This window comes from Megalops cyprinoides, chromosome 1, assembly GCF_013368585.1.
Source record: "Megalops cyprinoides isolate fMegCyp1 chromosome 1, fMegCyp1.pri, whole genome shotgun sequence".
In the NCBI taxonomy this organism is placed as follows: domain Eukaryota; kingdom Metazoa; phylum Chordata; class Actinopteri; order Elopiformes; family Megalopidae; genus Megalops; species Megalops cyprinoides.
Window position 1 is genome coordinate 38,191,746 of NC_050583.1, and position 20,289 is coordinate 38,212,034.

General features: G+C 41.7%; 1 protein-coding gene across 1 annotated transcript; it reads right to left on the reverse strand.

Annotated features, from left to right (window-relative positions):
- Nucleotides 1-2,043: 2,043 nt before the first annotated feature.
- On the reverse strand, nucleotides 2,044-19,606 carry muc13b (mucin 13b, cell surface associated). Its single transcript, XM_036538737.1, has 13 exons — nucleotides 19,393-19,606; nucleotides 8,058-8,891; nucleotides 7,642-7,800; nucleotides 7,175-7,285; nucleotides 6,835-6,944; nucleotides 6,143-6,201; nucleotides 5,718-5,860; nucleotides 5,011-5,148; nucleotides 4,207-4,249; nucleotides 3,978-4,015; nucleotides 3,623-3,710; nucleotides 2,834-3,026; nucleotides 2,044-2,462 (listed from the first exon to the last, which is right to left on the reverse strand). Exons 1-13 carry the CDS (start codon nucleotides 19,460-19,462, stop codon nucleotides 2,331-2,333), a joined length of 2,118 nt encoding a protein of 705 aa, XP_036394630.1. The 5' UTR covers nucleotides 19,463-19,606; the 3' UTR covers nucleotides 2,044-2,330.
- Between the last annotated feature and the right edge of the window lie 683 nt (nucleotides 19,607-20,289).

A 20,289-nucleotide genomic window follows, 5' to 3' on the forward strand; every position in this document is an offset into this window, starting at 1 on the left:
GTTCAAATGTGCCGTAATACATTCATTTAACAAGCTAACAAGCTCAACAGACCACTGACAGCCCATTCATTTTTATAGAACCCACCTATCACCAACTCAGGTTCTGATACTGATTTAGCCTAAGCGTGTCAATTCGTTAGTCAAATAAGATTTTTGGTTGTTGAAGCAAGCCAGCTGGGTTTGTGTGTGTGTATTAATGGGGTTAATGCTTTGTCAACATTGGTGGTGGGGATGGGGGAGAGACCTACGCCCATGCTTTGTTGTGAAATTTTCTATTGTGATCTCATTTAAAAATGAATAAGCATAACAATATTCATAACAATAATAATCATAATTTACCTTTTTTCCGCCTATTTGATAGCCCCCACCATACACCTACAGCGAGTGGTGCCCCTGTGTGCTCACTCAGGTCATCGCAATGGTAAATCCGTCCTAGGGATAATACCATTACACATGAAATTATACAACAGACAACACGTTACATAGTCAACTGAAAAGAAACTGCACGTTTAAATTAATTTATTTCAGCATTATTTTCCACACCATTTTTCCAAAAACACAGCCCTTTCCATTTACAAAAATATGTACAATTAGAAAATAGTTGCATCCATAATGTTGACAATTGAACACACTCACTGAAATATAATATGTGTAATATTGGCACATTGAAAAGAAAAGCTTTCAAAAGCTGAGTGCAATATTTCTTTTCTTTTAAAATGAGCTGTGGAAACAACGTACACAGACAAGGCAACAGGCAAAAGCAAACCCACAAAACCATCCCTGAAACCATAATCCCTTCTTGGTTCACATTACACTGTGGAAATTCTTTCGGATTAATAACTCCTGGGTTCCAGCCCCTCTGATTTTTTTTTTTTTTTTTTAATTTATTTATTTTTTTTTAAATCACTGTTTATTTTAAGACTCAAAAACACAAACTGAATAGAAATATGAGATAATGCGTGCAGTCATGAAACTCTCTGGTCAATCATTCTGCTTCTTTGTGGTTTACCAAAACATTGCTAATTGCTGTGGAATTAGTAAGACGGATTTTTATCAAATGCTTTAGTGATGCGTTAAACCCAAGACATTTCAGCATATATCCAAATCATTAACTGGTGAGTGGTGAAAGAAAAAAAACAGGGGAGAAACACATTCTTCATTTTGTTGATAATAATCCTGAACCTGTCCTTGATTGGTCAAGCTTGGCAGTTAAGATAATGATCAGCCATTAGAGCCTGCTTCTGTTTTACCCGAGGGCACCTTTGAGCACTACCTTTCATGCTCGTTTTATAAAATTGTTATAGTTAAAATGAATAAAGCAGCTTGTTTAAAGCTCTGTCCAAGAATTCTCTGCAATCAGTTATTCAATGTAAGCCAGTCTTTGTTATAATGAAAATGGTTGGCAAGAAATAAATAATGGCACTGTAATCCTACAATGGATAAAATTAAGCAGTAAGGAATCGCGTGCTGGTGTGTGATCCTTTCTTATACTGGCAAGCATGTTATTGCTGAAATACCACACAAAACAGGTTCATTTAATAAACTACCTAGTTATCTGCTGCTATCTCTTGTTCATGGGCTACAACTGAAACAGTGACAACAAAAACCAACCACAAAAGAATGATGGTCACATCCCAGACATGATCAACTGTGAGCAACAGTGAAATCTGCTGGACACAATGCACATTGCATTTCAATACTAATTCCTCATGAACAGTTTGTATAAATCCCCATAACAGAGTTAAATACACAAACAATTCCAAACATACAGCTAAAGGAACAATTCATTTCCTTTTGCTGTGATTTTCAAGCATTAGAACAAGAGTAGATATACAATTTTAAGAAAGTCAAATAAAATAAGAATGACCAAATGTTCTATTAAAGATAACCAAGTTTTTTAAAAAAATGTCCATTGAACTGTAAAAATAGCATGTTAAAAAATAATTTGATGATTTCAATCAAGCCCTAACATTTAGCCATAATAATAAGCTGTTTTTTTTTTTTTTTTGCAATTTCATAGATAACCATTCTTTTCCAGCTGCTCCAGGGGAGGTCTGGGCAACAGGCTTGCTGTCATTTGTGTTTAGACCATGTGGCGTTGTTTGCTATAAACATTAGAAAAAACGAAATAAAAAGGAACAATTCATTTGACCTGAAATGAAAAATATTTTTTAAAGTAGGCACTGGAGATGATACAAAGGGATCTTCCCCGATCCTCATGCAGCGGACAGGGTTTATTTGGCTGCTCTTTCTAGAGCACAAGATGTCTTGGACAGTTTGCAATTTGCAGAACCACAAAGGTAGGAGGAATGAGTCCTGTCACTGCAGTCCTACTTGGTGCCCCGCTCCTCATCAGCGACAAAGTATGGATTGTCCTGACCTTGGACCAGATAAGAGTAGCGTGATGGGTTTTTGCCTTTGAAGGTCCTTAGGTCATCAGTGCTGACATCGTACGAGGCCATCTAAAAAGCAGAGCAGATAACATTGTTCATTTCAATGGTGCTCACAGTACAGGAGTGACTGCAAGCACGAATGCACAGGAGGCGGTGGACATATGATCAATGATGGGTGGCACAAGGCAAAGCTGTCTCCATTGGATCAGACTGCATATAGCATTAAGTCTGCTCTCTGTGCTTTGTCTACAGAGCAGAACAGAACTCCTGTCACAGGCTAAATGCTTTCTGTTGAGCACTCAACCACATCAAACAACACTGGGTGCAACAGGCAGCACCAGGTGAATGGCTGGTTCAACTTTGGCAGGAGAGCCATTGAGTTTCCTAGTGAGTTCAGCTACATTGAAAAGAAGGTGGTGTGTTTGTCTTTGTTTTCTTACCGCTCCGTTTCTAGGGCGATCTTTGGCCACCAGGGCCCTCGTGCTGCCGCTCTCTGTCATCTCCAGCTGTGTGGCCTCCCAGTTGGGGTTAGCGGTCGCCCGTGGGATCTTGGGCATCTGCTGACTGGACCACTGTCCCTGGATGTCATGAGCAGGGTAAGGGCTGTTGTAGCTGGTCTCTTTATGCGACGCCCTGGAAACACACACCTCAGAGTCAGAACCTTGACCACGTTTAATAGATATAGATAGTGGGTGGACCGAGTTCTATTAAACTATCTTGTTTCCACATTTCCACAGAGTGTGAGAGGGAGGTGAGCTAAATTCGGTGCTACATCGTCACTGGGCACCGACAGAAGCATTCGCTCTGTGTTGACATGAGGCTCAGAAGGTGTAGGGTACAGGGAGTTTGTAGTTTGTAATATAAACTTTGGGATTTCTTCATTGTTTCTTATCAGACCACTCTCAATATTAACCATTGCCACAGTTGATATGCAATGTATTTTTTGTGGTTCTTGTCATGAGATGTACTGAGCTCTTTGGCAAATTCCTGGCAACCTCCATTGTGAAATCGACCTGCTAGTGTTACACCCAGAGATCCTGTGCATCACATCTTATGCTCTATGATGCTGTGTAGGGGTTCAAAGGTATAAGAGGGTTATACAGGCAGGGGACAGAAGTGAGTGTAGGAGATAGTCGAATACAGTATGATTCACAGGGGGGCCTGTATATACACCAGTAGAAACTGAGACTTTTTGGAGAGGGCAACATTACTCTGGTGCCTCAGCTCACCTGCAGCAGCAGAATAAGAAGACCAGGAGTAGGATGAGCAGCACACCACCCAGTACACAGGAGATCACCACCACTGCCAGCAACGCAGCTGCGGAAAAGACAAACACACCTCAGTACGCACCACTCTCATGTACAACAGAGGGAGGCAAACATTTCAACATACACTGCTATCCTTTACAATCACAGAGAATTGGGGAAACAACCTTACACTCTGGCAGCATTCATTCATGAGGTAATAGCAACTCATCCCAAAATGTTTTACATGCCATAAACATTTACTTTTTTACTATGTTCTAAGAACAATATTAAAGATGTTAAAACAATGAGGGGATTTATGACTTTTTGCAGTACTTACAGTCACTGCAGTTAAATCCAGCATAGCCAAACGGACATCTGGAAGGAGAATAGAAACCTTGGTTTACATGATTTCATTAAAATTCATGTAACTGAAATAAAAAGCAACAACTTTTACAATGTAATCCAAGAACAGCTCACAAGTTTTTTTCTGATTTCATATTGTGTGCAATGTCGCGCTAATGGCACAAGGTGGCGTCTGCACAAACTTTCAATAAAATGTTACTCACGGGACACACATATTGTTCTCTGCCTTCTGACCACTGGGACAAGCTGCGGAAACAAAAATGGAGGTGGAGTTAATGAGAGTACAGGAGGAGAGCTTAACAGCCTGGAATAATCCACACTTTTCCCAAATTTCAAACCAAGTCTGTGGAATAAGTACAAACTTCATCATTAGGCAACAGCAATCACTCCCCAACATGTTTTATTGCTGCTGATTCCCTCTGGAAAACCTGTGTGCAGAGCTTTGCAACAATATGGGTTGTAAAATGCACTATATTAAATAAATGTTGTTTTGTTGACCCTTCTTGGGTAAAAACAGCTGTTGCAGAGCATCCAGCCTCAACAAAATTAATTCAAACCTACCCACAAACCACTGTTGACTAGTGTTTTATCATGGCATTAATCTGATTTAGTAGATTAAGCTTTTTATGGCTGAAAATGCAGAGGAGGTAAAGATCCTTGTGGTTCACACTGAATTGTGGTGTTACTGAAGGGGAGGCTGCCAGCTCCTTCTGGCATTGCTAGAAGTCGGGAACCCAGGAGAGAGGCCACCTAAACAGAGGCTTTGTGTTCAGTCATCTGTCCCCACACATAACCCATCCATCCACCAACAGGGAATAGTTATTGTTTAGCATGTATCCATATAAACTACTGGGTCACAAAAAATGCAATAAACTGGCAAATAGACCACGTGTTTTGAGATGCTAAGGCTAGGGACAACACTTCACCTTGCTTTTAACAAGACACACACACACACACATAAATACACAGAATCAACATGAATAGCGCACTCAGTTGCAAACGCTCACCTATGCAGCTTGTCTTTGAGAATTGAGAGTTGATGTAGCCAGACTTGCAAGTGCATAACGCAATCCCATCGTTACCAGAACTGCATTCTGTCGTATTGATATCACAAGGGCTTGGGTTCTGTTGGCACAGAGCCGTCTCTGTTGGCAGAGCAAGGAAGAGAGTTGAGGAAAAAGCCAGTCAACATAACAACAATTGTGCAAAAGTATCCCCTTGCATTGCAGTGAGGTCACTAAAAAAGCATAACCACAGGTAAATTCATACATAAAAAATCTGCAATGATAAAAACCCATCAATGTTTTCTTTCACATTTTGGGCCCACATAAAGTTCCACATATGTGGTGTTGGAGGCAGCTGAACTGTGATCTTTGCAGGCAAACAGCAGTGTACATGCAGAGGACTTGTGGGACTTAAAGGTAGTTTCACCATAACTCTGCCTAAGCTTATGCAGGGGACTTCGTATACAGAGCTTCCATTTCACTTGTAATCCATTCATTCATGTTGATATTTACTAAACACTCAGGTTAAGTGCCTTACTCAAGGGTGTAATGGCAGTGCCCCACCCTGGAATCACTGCTACCTAACTTTCCGGCCGTAGGTCCAGTGCCTAGCTACCAGGCCTGAGTGCCACCTTCCCATCCATGTCTACAAAGTACGGTAAAGTCCAGTGTAAACATTAGTCACACATTGCTTTGAATAAGCTCCATACCGTTAAAAGTGGCCTTTTCCAAAGGTCCACAGTTGCTCCCACAATTTGAGATGAATTCATTAATGGCATTGGTTGAGGAATTCTGAGTGGCAGGGGAGCTGCGGTCATATATGTTGTCCACCGTTGCAATCACACTGCCTTTGCTACAGGGAAAAATGATTCATATTTATTACAAACCCTCTGAGTTGTCTCTGTTTTGGTGAGAGCACCAGGATGCACCCATTTTAGTTTTGCCTTTGCAGCCTATGGTACTAAAAATACAGCAATACGTAAATAAATACACAAGGAGCAGTCAAGCAAATTAACATCAAAGCACATACTTTAACTTCATGACAGTAATCCCAAACAGTGAATGTCCTCAAGTTGTTGCTTTTTTGTTGTGTGTACATTTAAAAAATGGATGGTGATACTATGGTAATACTCACCGAAGTTGCAGGACAGTGGACTTGATGTACCCTTTCTGTGTCTTCAGAGCTTCTCTCAGCTAGAAATAAATACAACAAACACACTGTTCTCATTTGACCGACTGCATGAGCCAGTCCCCACAGAGCAGACCCTTCCTAATCAACAAATTCACAACATCATGATGACAATTTTTTTATTTGCTGGCAGTCATCCTTATGCAGGGGATTTACTCTACCCTGCTTCCGTTTCACTGGCAATCCATTCATTCATCTTGCTATTTACTGAACCCTCAGGTTAAGTGCCTCAAGGGTGTAATAACAGTGCCCCTCCTTGGAATCACATTCACCTAATTTTCTGGCTACAAGTTCCAGATCCTGATCTATTAGTCCTGAATGCTACCTACAACTCCCGTACATGTCTACAAAATTCGGTAAAATCCTCTGAATGCATCACTCACTCCCTGCTTTGAACAGAATACTTTCAAGACAACGCCATATGCATGCTGGTGTAAATGTTAGCCTGCCTTTTTCAAAGGTCCCTGCAGATGCTAAGAAATAGAATTGCACACCAGATTCTATCATACTGCCCTGAAAAGGGGCATAAGGGATGAAATTATCTATGATCTTTGGGTAACAGGTGTATGAAAAGTGATGAGAATGTACAGGGACACATAACAGCTACCCATGCCTGCGGGATAGGCTCAGCCCCCTACCGTTGCTTCAATTTTTTCTGCAGTCTGTTGAAATTCTCGTGAACTCCTGTCAGTCATTTTCTCTGTGAACTCCAGTGTCGTTAAACGCAGGTCACCGGGAAATACCTTAGCTGAAATCCCAAAGAACACAGAAGAGAGATCAGCCCATTGACCTAACCTAAACTAGGATCATATCCAGCATAACTGGCAAGAATTGGATACAGTTACATCCCCTACTCTCCTCACAAGTGCACTGTATATAATGTGTTCTAAACCACAAGTCAGGACCAATGATATGAACACTAACAGTTCATTCAAACTAACACATCAATTGCCAAGGGGAGACTCTTCAAATCCTTACCTGGCACACAGCTGCCTGAATCAAAGAAGGACCCAGCCAGACACTGGCAGGTGAATGTAGAGAACATTTCAACACAGATGCTGTCAAATGGACAAGGGTTTGAGCTGCAGGCTGAGGGGAAAAATTAAACATTACATTCAGTTAATGTTCCAGTTAATGATGATAATGACTACACCTTCTGCATTCATCCCTCAAAAAATAGTATTTTATGAAATGCCATCTGTTTAATTCACTTTCATTACAAAATTGTCACACATTTATACTTAAGAAAAAAAAATGCTGCCCTGTATAAACTGTATAAGCCTCATAAGCAAAAATCTCTCCTGTGTGGCAGAGCCAGCACAAGGCAAGGAGCAACATGGAGAACCAAAGGTATCTGAGTGGCATTTATTAGGACATGGTTCTGACTTTGCCTATAGGCTGGGAGATCGTGTGACCTGACAGACCTGACCATGCGGAGCTCTTACCTTGTGGCCTGCTGGTGGGACGCACAGTGGTGATGGGGATCGTCGTGGCATTATTGGTGCCGTTCGTGGGGATACTTGTGCCGGGGATCACAGTGGTGCTACTTGTGTCGTTCGTGGAGACTGTGGTGGTGTTGGACCCCGTGGTGGTGTGGTTGGTATCTGTGATGTCAAATGTGAAAAAAAATGTTCTATAAGACCCCTTTGACAGAATGAATGGGGTAGGTGGTGTGAAAGTGGGAAGAAAATCCTAAATTAAACGTACAAATGGCTGATAAAATGATGATGGGAGACAGGAATATAAAGTAATGACTATAGAAAAGCCAGTGAAAATTTATTAAATAAGTCTTAACAATAAAGCCTTGGATATCTGAAAGAGGGACACATAACAGAAAGGATTTGGGGACACAAACACACACCGTCAGGTATTGACGTAGTGGGTGTAGAGGCAGAGGTGTTGGCCGGATGAGAGGTGCTGTTGATGGACGGGGTGGTTGAGGCCATCTCCGTGGAGGTGTTACTCGTGCTTGCAGAGGGAGTCATCGTGGTGTTTGCCGCAAGTGTAGTGGTAGTATTGTGGCTCTGTCCTGCGGTTGTGGTAGCTTCCATGCTGACATTGCCTGTTGTGTTGGAGGGCGTGGATGGAGTGCTGTGGAAGGGTATAGTGGTAGTATTGTGGCTCTGTCCTGCAGTTGTGGTAACTTCCATGCTGATGTTGCTTGTAGTGTTGGAGGGCGTGGATGGAGTGCTGTGGAAGGGTATAGTGGTAGTATTGTGGCTCTGGCCTGCGGATGTGGTAACGTCCATGCTGACATTGCCTGTTGTGTTGGAGGGCATGGATGGAGTGCTGTGGAAGGGTGTAGTGGTAGTATTGTGGATCTGTCCAGCGGTTATGGTAACTTCCATGCTGATGTTGCCTGTTGTGTTGGAGGGCGTGGATGGAGTGCTGTGGAAGGGTGTAGTGGTAGTATTGTGGCTCTGTCCTGCGGTTGTGGTAGCTTCCATGCTGACGTTGCCTGTTGTGGTGGAGGGCGTGGATGGAGTGCTGTGGAAGGGTGTAGTGGTGGTATTGTGGTTCTGGTCTGGGAATGTGGTATTGGTCTCTGTGGTGTTTCCCTCTGTGTTTTTAGTGGTTTGTGGACTCTGGGTGCTGTCCATTGTGGATGAACTGTTCATTATTGAAGACACAGTGGTCATATGGGACACTGCTGTTGATTCAGATGAGGTGATGTTATTGGACATCGTTGTGACTGCTGCAATAAAAGAAGAGGATGCAAACAAGGTCAGTACTTTGATACATTCTGAAACCAAACAAAATCCCCCATAGAAGATATAAATACAAGCCATACTAGAGAAACAGATATACTTGGATCAGACTAAAGTCAGATTTACAGCTCATTTTCATCAGTTGTTCTAATTCTATGCATTATACAGTAAAAGTAATACTGGTAAGTTGCACTCCCCAAAGAAACTTGACAGAAGTGTTGGTGCTCAGGAGATGATTACTGGGGTGGAAACACAAATTTGTCTGCTGGCACTTCACCCGGTGGTGTGCTGAGCGCGGGTGCCTCTGTTATCACAGAGACAGCTGGGAATTCTCCCACGATCCTCAGACTCAGCCATGGACAAACAAAGCCTCGCCTTCACCACTCAATTCCCTCATTTTGAGAAGAAGCCTCCCTCCCCTTTCTCTGCTCAGTTCCTTCATGTTGATAAGAAGCCCCCACCCCAAAACCCTACCCAGGACAGAAAAAGGAACAGGACTGAAAAAACAGGGACAGCCCTCCAAACCATTCTGAACGGGGTATTATCTCCATACAACCATTTAGAGGGAAAGGACTGTCATAAAACTGAAGTATCAGGTGAAAGCTGCTGTTCCTACTGTGAACTGTGCAAACAAACTGACAATTTGGTGTACTTTTGAGGCATATCACAGACACAATCAAACAGTGTGCGGAAGGTCAGGCTACGTATTTGAACAAAAGCTGACGCCAATGTAAGTTGTAAAGTTTCAATTACACCCATTTTCGCGGTTTCAGAACCAGAGCAAGGGTTAGATACAGCAAGTGTCCCCAGTTCATGTCCTGGAAAGCCCCCTCACAATGTGCTTTGCAGATCTTCTTCAGATCATAGATTCTCGCAGCCCAAGAAACCATGAATTAACCATAAGCAAAATATTTGCGTCAAGAGAGGTGAGCACATGATCAGCGAACAACTATCAAAATGTTCCAATGATACCAATTTGCCATAAGAAAAAGCTGCTATCTTGTTCCTTGCAAAAATTGTTAGAGGCCTCTAATGTACAGGGGAAACAGAGGAATTTGGATAGCTCCCAGCCTATTCCAATCCCAGTGGAACAGTAACTGGATAGCCACCTGAATAATAACCACAAATCTCCCCCTCCCAATTACCAAGTAGAGGTTTCACTTTCTGAGGTAAAGACATTGGTAATGCGCATGAGATGGTGGCTTAAGAATGAGGCTTTATTTCAGCCACTGAGGCTCCAACCCCAACTGGATAAAGACCATTCCCCAGAGTAAACACAACCCATAATGCACAGGAATTCCTTTGTCACTGAAAGGATTGGTATAGAATGCCACATTATGTATTGTATTCAGGCAGATCTGAGGACAGCAAGGGGTCATCCAAGCAATACTAATCATGTTTACAGGTGACACTATTGGGTAAGGAAAGGCAGCATACTACCTGCTTTAGTCTACACTGCAAGTAAAAAAAAAACACTAAGCTGTATACAACACAATAATTTCCCAGGAATAGTAACCGATACTGCCCTTTGTGACTAAACAGGTTTATCTCTTGGTAAGCAAACAGTGTATGCTGGTGGAAAATATATGTGCCCAGGCCTATGAAAAGATGTTTAAACTGCATTTATTTTTTTATTTAACTATCACTTAAAATAAATTTAAGTCAAAAGATTTAATAATCCAAAGACTTAAGTACCCAAAATCTGCATACTTTATTTTGGGTACTTAAAGTGAAGAGCTCTCACATACTCTACAGTCACAGTCACTCCCAGCTTTGTCAGGACAACAGTACACAACACAAACCCTCAAACACCTGTATGTCTGTAGTGTGAGCCATAGTCAGATAACAGGTTTTTCATGCTATGAGGGAATGAGTGTGGAGTCTGACTTTCCCACATTTATCTCAGTGACGGAAAACCAAAGCATTTATCACTCTTTTCAAAGGTCCCGATGCCTCCCAGTCATTACTGTGCCTAAAATGGCTCACAGCTGAGTATGTACTCAGAAATAAGTGAGGTGGAAAGAGCAGACAAAGCAAACAGAAAAGGAGCTGCACAAAACTGGTTTAAGACACTGAATAAACACAGCCTCGCTCTCTCCTTTTCCTCAAGGCGAGGGCAGCGATGGGCCACGTCACGCCTGACCAACATCAAAGGCTTGTAGGTAAGAGGAGAGCAGTCAGAGAACGGAAGGGACTGGCGGTGCCTGGTATCCACCCACGTTCTTATCAGAGGTTGCCCCACTGACAAAGAGCAGCATCCTACTCCCCCCACCCCCTCCCTCTGACACTCCATGCAGCAGATACACCAGCAGCACTTGACCCACAGCATAGGTGGCAGCTTCTAAAGTATTACTCGACAGAGGTGCTGGGCCCTTATCTCAGGACACTTGTGGGTAGGTCCAAAAATAGCAGAAATTGTTAAACTCAGGACTTGGCTTCTGCTTAAATCAGTCCCCTTCTATTTTGTGATCTACACATTAAAAAAAAGAAACTGTGCAAGACTGGTCCTTGAAACACAAGGATCCAAAAATCCTCAAAGGTGAGAAAAACAAGATGAGAACCCTCAGCTCAAATTCATCACAATTTGAAAACACAAAGGAGGCATAAGGTAAGAAACCATATATGGATGAAAAGATGGTTGAAACCTCACCTCCTCTTCAGTGTTCGCCAATCCCTCCGGGACTGAAACCGAAGGCTCCCAAAAGGCCACTGCTGCCGCACTGCTGAGTAATAGTTAACCGCTACGACATTGCTGTTGTCATGGGAACCTGACAGAAATCTAGATCAGATCAGCACCCGGGCACTATGACAAATGACCTGGAGGAAGTTTGTGTGTTGACCTTTCCTGCATTTTCTCTTCACGTTTCATTCAACTGTGGGCACACTGTCACTATATAACACACACCTTTTGCGAGAAAGTTATCTCTTGCCTTAGTTTTTACTGTTAAAGTTGAGAAGTAGGCCAAAACCATTTTTAAAGCTCTAAAATGATAGATATTGTTCAGCAGTTCACCTCACAGCGCAACATCTGCCCTGTGACCAAATGCACCTTTATGCAGTGGGCAAACTGACACAAGCTTAAACAGTAAGCCATTTAGTAGTTACAGCTATTTGCAATCATCTTCAGGCCCAGACTGATATGGGGTGCAATTGAGCATTCAACAAAGATGCATGACAAATTCTTGACTAACCCTCAAGTGACTTTCTGCACTTGATTGCTGTCCATCAGTTCATTGCCACGGTGTACCCTTCATGCTAACTCACACACATTTTTAAAGTGTCAAGTGAAAGGATTTCCCCACGTACTTGGGAGATGTGAGGTATTCACATGCATGACGATATAACTGCTTGCTGCTAATGTCTATAGCATTAATAAGTCAATAGAATTATAATCTCAGGCTCATTCAGAGAAAACACCCCTGATCTGAATTTACAAATGGCGTGTAGTTCGCCACCTTGAACAGAAGCCCTTATTGTCATAGCAGTGCAGCTTCATGTTAATACTAAAGAAGAGTAAAGAAAGAGCAAAACTGGAGGGCTTGTCACAGGGATTTGGGCCTCAGACAGAAATCAGATACTAGAGTGCAAACGCTGTCACCCACCCCTGAGTTGTCATTCCCGTTGGGGCACTCCAGAAACCAACAGCTCATCTCTTGCCAATCTGCAGTGTTTCAGCTTGTCCGAAACAGCTAGTTTTGCATGGGCAACACAGCCAGAAACAACAAAAAAAGAATTACTCAGCACACCACAGATTATTGCTTATAGCAATATATTGCTTAAAGGATGAGTTGTTCCTAACAAACATTCACATTCAATGTGCATCAGGACTCCTGGTCAGGACTCAGGACTGAAATCAGGTCCTATGTACAGTGATGACAGGGAAGATCAGTCACTCACACAGGTATCTGAAAGACCCCCATTCAGGCTAACCTACCTCTGATCCAACCCCTTTCCCGACTCATCTGAATGAACCTGTATGGATCTTTTGTTTCCTGCAAATACGATGCTGAAAAAGATTCCTCTGGGATTCTCTCTATGCCTTAGGTGTCAAGTGTCCAACATGTGAAACCCCAAATCAAACCTTCCTCAAAATTTCCCCTCAAATGATCCTGCTTTCCATATAAAGACAAGCTATTCGCTTTAAACAAAAACAGGGAGTGTGTGGCTGAATATATCAGGTACTTAGAAGTCAACCTTGAAAGGACTATTTCCTTGGTAGCTTTCACTTCACTGAGAATTTTTTGCAAGAATACATTGCCTTTCACCACAAAATTTAGATAAACAATGTACACACTGAAAAGTATTTCAAGCTCCAATTAGAAATGCATTTCAAAAGAAAAGTTAGATAATTTTTCAGATGATAGCAGTCAAATAGCAAACAATCAGAAGAAGAGAGAAAGAAACATTCACGCAGGAGTTCTTTCTCATGGTTTATCCACCCTTGCTCCAAATGATGCAGGCTCAGACAGGACCGCTAATGTCATTGTCACGTTATGTTCAGGAATGTGAGAATCTGTCCCCCAGCCAACTTCAACAAATACACTTTTCGAGTAACGTTTCCCTGCAGCTCTGTATCACAGAGTACCCTGTTCCTCAGGACTCTGATTGTGTCACCTCCACGGGCTGTGCAATAACACAGTCCTCCCTTTCCCACATTGTTTCCCACATTGATTTCTCCTCTGATTCTATGGCTATTGCTGCTGATGGTTCTAAACAGCAGGCACACCACAAGGTTTATACCTGAACTCTGTATACAGAGAAAGAATATGAATTTAAATAAAAACACAATTCAAATTTGGTACTCAGATGTGGCAGGTTACAAGTAGGACAACAACAAAAACAAAAATATCCTTACAAAAGTCAAGTTCTGGCTTTCATTTCAGTCACGTTTAACTGATCTGTTATGGACTTTCATTTCCTCATGTGAGTTTATAATCCCCACAGCTCAGCACACCTTGTTAGGGAGTCGTATAAGGAAGTATTGTTCATATGAAATATTCCGCTTAAGATCATAAGTAAACAGTCAAGAACAGTCATGTTAGTGATACATTATTTCAAAATAAAAAACAAACCCATTCACAGGAAAAAATTAAATAGGGCTATGCTAGTCAATACAGTAGCAATAAAGCAAATTAACACCATTTTGTGCTCCCACTTTCTAAAGATAAAAAAATAAGATCAAAAAAGATTTTTAAAAAATTTCCAACAGAAAAGTGCCAAATACTTTTTAGCAGTTACATAAACAAATACTTTCCCTGTTAATTTCTTTGATCGATGTCATGAGACAGGATGAGATTAATGAAAAACAGGGCGGGACATGTTTCAGGAACTTGCTCTGAGACATTGTGCAATTACAAAAGGAGAGATCACGCCCAGCTTCAGGTCACAGTCTACCTGTTCACGGAAAGAGACTGAGAGAAAGGCACCATGATAATTAAAGAACCCTTCCCAACAATTCCAAACCCCTGCTGGTTTATCCATGAGATAGTCCAAGAATTCCCTTGACAGGCCAAACAAGAAACTATCAAGTTTGTTCCTAGAACTAGTGTAGTCTGCAGTTGTTTTGTTGTATAAAAAGAAGTCACAACAGTTTACCTAGCTTGATTTCTTTCTACCATGAAGAGCAGAATCATGTAATAAAAAATTCGCTCCAGCATATAGTGCATGCTACATTGTGTCAAGCATTAAAAGACGGATAAATGGAAAGTTACTCATTGCTGTGATTTACTTCTTCCTGTACCTGCCTCTGCGGCACCTTCCTGGGTTTACCTTGGTTTACCTTCTGTATTCTCAGACGTCATGCATGCAACATGTATAGGTGTATGAGAATCGTACATAAGCAACATCCCACAGCACACCCCCACACCTCACACGTTCAGTGCTGACAATGTATGTCATCTATTCACTGAAACAAACATGGGTTGGTCTGCTACTCACACAGGAGAGGTGCAGTGAGTCAGCCTGACCTCACTGGGCATACCACAGCTCAGGGCTGGGAGTGGAACCATTGCGGTGTGACTTATGTTTTACACTGAGCCGTGTTGTCCACCTCAGCACAGAGCTGTACTCATCGTTGTTTCGTCACTTTGATGTTCTTTTGTTGAGGCTGACCACGTCATTGCCTCTGTTTCCTGGTGACTGTAACGGATGTCTCTGAGTTGTCTGAGAGCAAATGACATCAATCTTCCTAGATTAGACCCACACAAAAGGTACACTTTCAAAAGTTTAAACCAGCTGAGACCTAAGGCATAGACACTTGAATCTTGAAAAGGTCTTAATTGAGGAGTCATGAATGTATCCAGGGTTTCTGCCAGTCTCAGTAGTTGCCACGGAAACATGTCCTGCTTACTCAGAGGGATTAGGGTACATTCCTGAAATAGTTTACTTCCCATCAAGCAGTCTGAAGCGGTGATTAAAGAACTCATGGAGATAGAAGGTCTGCAGGTTTGCATCTACTGAGCCTATGCATTCAAGAACAGAACATCTTTGTTTCAAAAGAGTATGATTATTTGAAGGCCTTAATCACTTTTAGAGTGCAGAGTTATTCATTAAAATCATCATTGATAAATTCACTTCAACATACTCAGATAACATGAGGAGAGCGCAAGAGCTAATCTCCGTTCTTTTGGTGTTGAGCTGCAAAATACTGTCATGGGAACAATTTCATGAGCCAGGACAACATAGGTGTCCACATTTTGATGTGTGGATAAACATTATTGAGTCAATGTCAGTTTCCTGGTTCATGGCTCTACTAGGCCTACACCAAATCCTTGAAAGATACTGACCAGGTGACCAGGTCTGCGGTGTTAGTATCATTCATCCTGCCACTGTCACAGACTGTCTAAAGTGGATCACACGGTGAGAGTGGAGGGTTTTTCAAATCACATGATCATCATGGCTATTCCTCAAACCTGAGTATCCATGACTTCTTTTTGAAAGCGATGGTCCCATCCCTTTTCATAGCCATGCTGAAATGTCACTACGCAATGAACTGGCTACAACACAGCAGCATGATGACAATAATGTCTAGCTGAAGCAAATTCTCCTCTGCAGTGCTCCCATAATCATTTTATCTGATAACATAAAGCTGCAGCCATATTGCTTTTCCATCCCACAAAACAGCTCAGAGGACTTTATCTCCTCTATGTTACTCATTCTCTTTCACAGGGACATTTTTCTCCTCTACCTTCACCACATTGTACTCCCTCACTCACCTCATTCGCTATTCCTTCATTGACAACTAAAGGTTTATTCAGAAAAATGTGCTGATCAACTCAATCCACTGTCTTTTTTGATTACTCCTTTGACATTTCAGAGGATGTTGTAAGTGTGATTAGTTCCATTTGGAAAGCGACAGACAGGTCCCTCACAGCACAAGGAAGTTCTGGGAAAGATATGCGTGTATAGGAATTCCCTTTGCATGATAAAGGGTTCCCCATTTCCTATCTTACACGCACAATGCAAATACACAATTAGCCTGGGCCTAATTAATGGATGGAAGGTATGTAGCTTCCCAACGCATACACTCCATGGCAGCCAAGCATTTATCTTAAGGAAAGAGATACATAAGAGAGAAATTTTAGTGCTGGTAAATCTCAATAGCTGATAGTACTTGCACATTCTGGCTCCCTGTGGCAATAAAGAGGAGCCAGATTGATCAGTACATAGATAGGGCAAGGGATGATGTCCCATGATCTCATTACTGGAATCACTCTCTCCGAGTCCTTGTCTTTCCTTCCCAGTCAGGAAAATGATAATTGGAAGAAGTCATTAAATCTGTCAAATCGGTAGAACACAGCACTTTAATCTCACGTACAAATAACTCCACCTAACAGATTCTGCCAAATCTTCCTCTTCACAGACTGCCTGTCTTGGTGATGTCAATAATGGATCCCAAAACCAGCCGAGCCAGGTTCTGGGCTTTGGGTGTGGGTGACACTCAGGGGCTGACAGATACACTCTTACAGCAGCAACGGGTCCAGACACGTTGTGTAGAAACCAGATGACTCTTAAAAGGTATCTGCTGTTTAAATTTAACTGGACTGTGCTCGTAACCAAAATGATTTATCAGGCAAAGCATCCCATATTCATTAAAAAGGCAGAAGCATGGGATGATGACAGGTTCCAGCACAATGTAACTATGTTTTGCAGAACTCAGAACCCTCTGTGCAAGGCACTTTCCATGCCTTCCACACTTACGGGTGGCTTATAGAAGTAGAAACTGTTCAGAGAAACCAGCTCTATCACATCCTATTAAGATCTCACCTCCACACCATCTGCATCTGCACACCAATTACAGCAGGAGATTACTCCTCTTAAGGATGACCATAATCCCTCTGGATAGAGCTCAGAGATGACTTCTGACTATGCACAGTTGTAGCCTGCATGAATTTTATGAACTCAGAACAACACATTCATTATGTTGCAAAATGGAACATAGCCAAAACCATGAAGCAATCAGTCTCCCCAGAGACCTTTTTTCACAGAGAAGAGTTTTTATATGCACATTTTAAAACAGGCCTCAAAGTGACCCTCACACAAAAAGATCAGTCTTGGCTCCTTCAAAAACTCCCTGCTTTGTAATGCCTTCTGTTTTCAGTCAAGTCTTGAAGGCTAACAAAAAGACTTCTCAGAACATTCTCTAAAATCCTCTAAAATAGAGTAGTCTGCACAATTTTGCCTTAGTATGAATGATAAATCATCAGAGCAAAAGCAGATGACACTAGGTACAGGGATACGTTTTAAACAGTCTCATCAGAAGCACCAGACAGATTTCTTCTGGATAACTGTATCCCAAAGGCAACCGTTCCTCTGGAAAAAGAGATTAGAATGCACAGTGTCTTCACGCCCCTCTTTAAAATCCCATGCACAATTGTGCACACAGGTGGTGAAGACCAGGGGATTGGATGACCTCTGGCTGTTGTCGACCCTGTGTTAGCTGCCCTAGAAATCACCCTGACCTCTGTGACGTGATGAGCCCATTTGCCTGGTTAGCTTCAGGTAAACAGAGCAGTGCAACCAGTTAAGGTTTAGGGGTTAGGCTTATGTTTTATGTTTTTGCTCATTGTACTGTTTTAGTTGGAGATGCAGGGGTCCACCTTGCTGCTCATGCACCAGAAGAGTAAAGCTCTGGCCTGTGTGGTCACTTCCAGGCTGAGGAGCCATTACAGGTGAACTCCTTTAATCCAGAACAGAAAACACACTTCACTCTAAGCAGCAGATATCTCAATCCATGCACAGGAGGTAAGGGAGGGGGAGAGGGAGACTCTGGTAATCACCAGTAAAATTTTCTTTCAAAAAGATGACACATGAGAAGAAGGATGGATGCAGTGCTGTCTGTCTGCTCTTTGAAACCTGAGGACATGTTGTTGGGATACTCCTTGCTGTGTGTCATCTGGTTTATATTTACTAGAGTTTTCACCTTGAGGGAAAACCAAAAACTTTTACTTGCTCACCGTTGACAAGCTAGGTATTCATACACAATCATTTCAATGTTATCCATTCACCACCCTGTCACTAATTGAAGAACTGTTTATTTTTGACCCACGTTTTGTCCAAACAATTCCCTTTCACTGCCCGGAACAGTACTTGGTGAGTGTGAGGAGTAGGTTGGGGGGCGGGTGGGGGGTAGAAGCTAAGAAATATTGCGCATTAATGCCATGCAGTAATCTCTGCAAAACCCGCACTGTTGGACACGTTATTCAAAATACAGCATTCGTATCTTCCAAATGTTATAAATTTCTTCATGTGTAACTTTGCATTCTGAGATTATGCTGTTCCAACTTTAGGGTCCAGTGTGGATATGGGTGTTACTATGACGCCAGCTAAACAAGGTATTATGAAGAACCCTACATCGAGGAAACTCCGTTATTTTGCCGTTAAGGGCCGAGAGTTATTCGTATTAGCGTATGTTGTTAAATTCTTCTTAATGTCTAAACATATTCGACATACACACATTTCAAGAAAATACACAGATTCCATTCATAGTTTACTTGAGATACAACTGCAAGACCTACTCGCAGTTGATGTAACCAGATTTCATCACAATAAGATCGTTTTACTTCTTTTCTCAGCGAGTTCGGGTAACGTACTAACGTCGCCCAGAAACTTACAACCTGTCACCATACTCAAGCTTTTAAATTAATATCACATTTAAAAACAAACTAGTACTCCACCTGATTGATCTCTTGATGCGTGTCGTAACCTATAGCCAACATGGGATATAATGTTAGATTATATTTGCTGATTCTCAGTTAAAATACTGCCCTTGTCCAAGTCTTAATAAAGAGAACGGTGAGTATTGAAAGTGGCTCATTAAGCTAAACACTCCAGTTAAAAATAGAAAGGGACATAATTTGGTTAGAGTGTATCTGATAATACACATGTCACACTGCACTGAGAGTTCAAAGCGACAATTATAACCTGTCACGCTTTATTTTCGTATTGGCAGTGCAAGGAATAAACCGGTATAGACTGTGTTTTACTTACCAGATGTGGAGTTCTCTCCAAAAACGATCGCCAAGAACCAGCAGATGACGGTAAGTTTATATACGAACATCTTAATTATGGTATTATCTTAATAACTAAATATGGAAACTGCTTGTTTGGTTTTAAGATAGAGATTTAAGAAATAAGACGTTGCTCTTAATAAGCCTTGTTCTTTTCTGTCTTGCTAAAATCACCTGTTAAAAGTTGTGTATTCCCATTTGTCCGCGTGTAGATATGGTCCAGGTGTTTCTGAGTTGAGGGATTTAGCGGTGTAGACGTCAGGCCACTCCTAGCTGGGGCGGTCCTAGCCTTGAGCAACCTTACGGTAGCAACGCGTGCATGCTTTGTAACTACTACATAAAAATTGTTTTGCGAAAACTAGTGTGCTATTTTTAGCAATAGCAGGGTGGATTGTTAATTTTATACGACCAAATTCTTTAACAATGACGCTTGACGTCAATATCTACACAGACAATCTCTCGGTAACATACATCCAAAAAAGTGTCTCTGCTCAAAAAAATCATCGATAACATAAATATTACATTATGTTCATATTGTTTACCACGATATGTCGACACGTCGTCACATTTCACCTTTGTATGAACGTAAACATAGTTAAATGTTACTATTACAAGCACTTGTCCACTTAGAGCTATTTACTCATGTTTTTGAATTTGCATACATTTGCGGCAGAGTACCAAAATTTGCCTTGAAATGTTAATTTTCATAAATTTAACAAACAGCTTTACTTTGTTAAAAAGTGACCACCTTTGCGTCAATGTATCAAAACAATAGTGTCGTATGTATACGAAGCCTTTTGTCTTTATGTTACTAGTGTGATACATTGCTTCAAACTACAATTACATTACTATAGCTACTCAATGTTTAACAACCAGA

What these genes read in the sequence shown, in the direction of transcription:
- muc13b (XM_036538737.1), bottom strand. Translation starts at nt 19,462, where the DNA reads ATGTTCGTATATAAACTTACCGTCATCTGCTGGTTCTTGGCGATCGTT. An exon ending in CACTACGTCAATACCTGACG is followed by an intron (nt 7,801 to 8,057) that starts GTGTGTGTTTGT and finishes TTGACATCACAG; the next exon opens with ATACCAACCACACCACCACG. An exon ending in CTCAAAGACAAGCTGCATAG is followed by an intron (nt 4,250 to 5,010) that starts GTGAGCGTTTGC and finishes TTGTTTCCGCAG; the next exon opens with CTTGTCCCAGTGGTCAGAAG.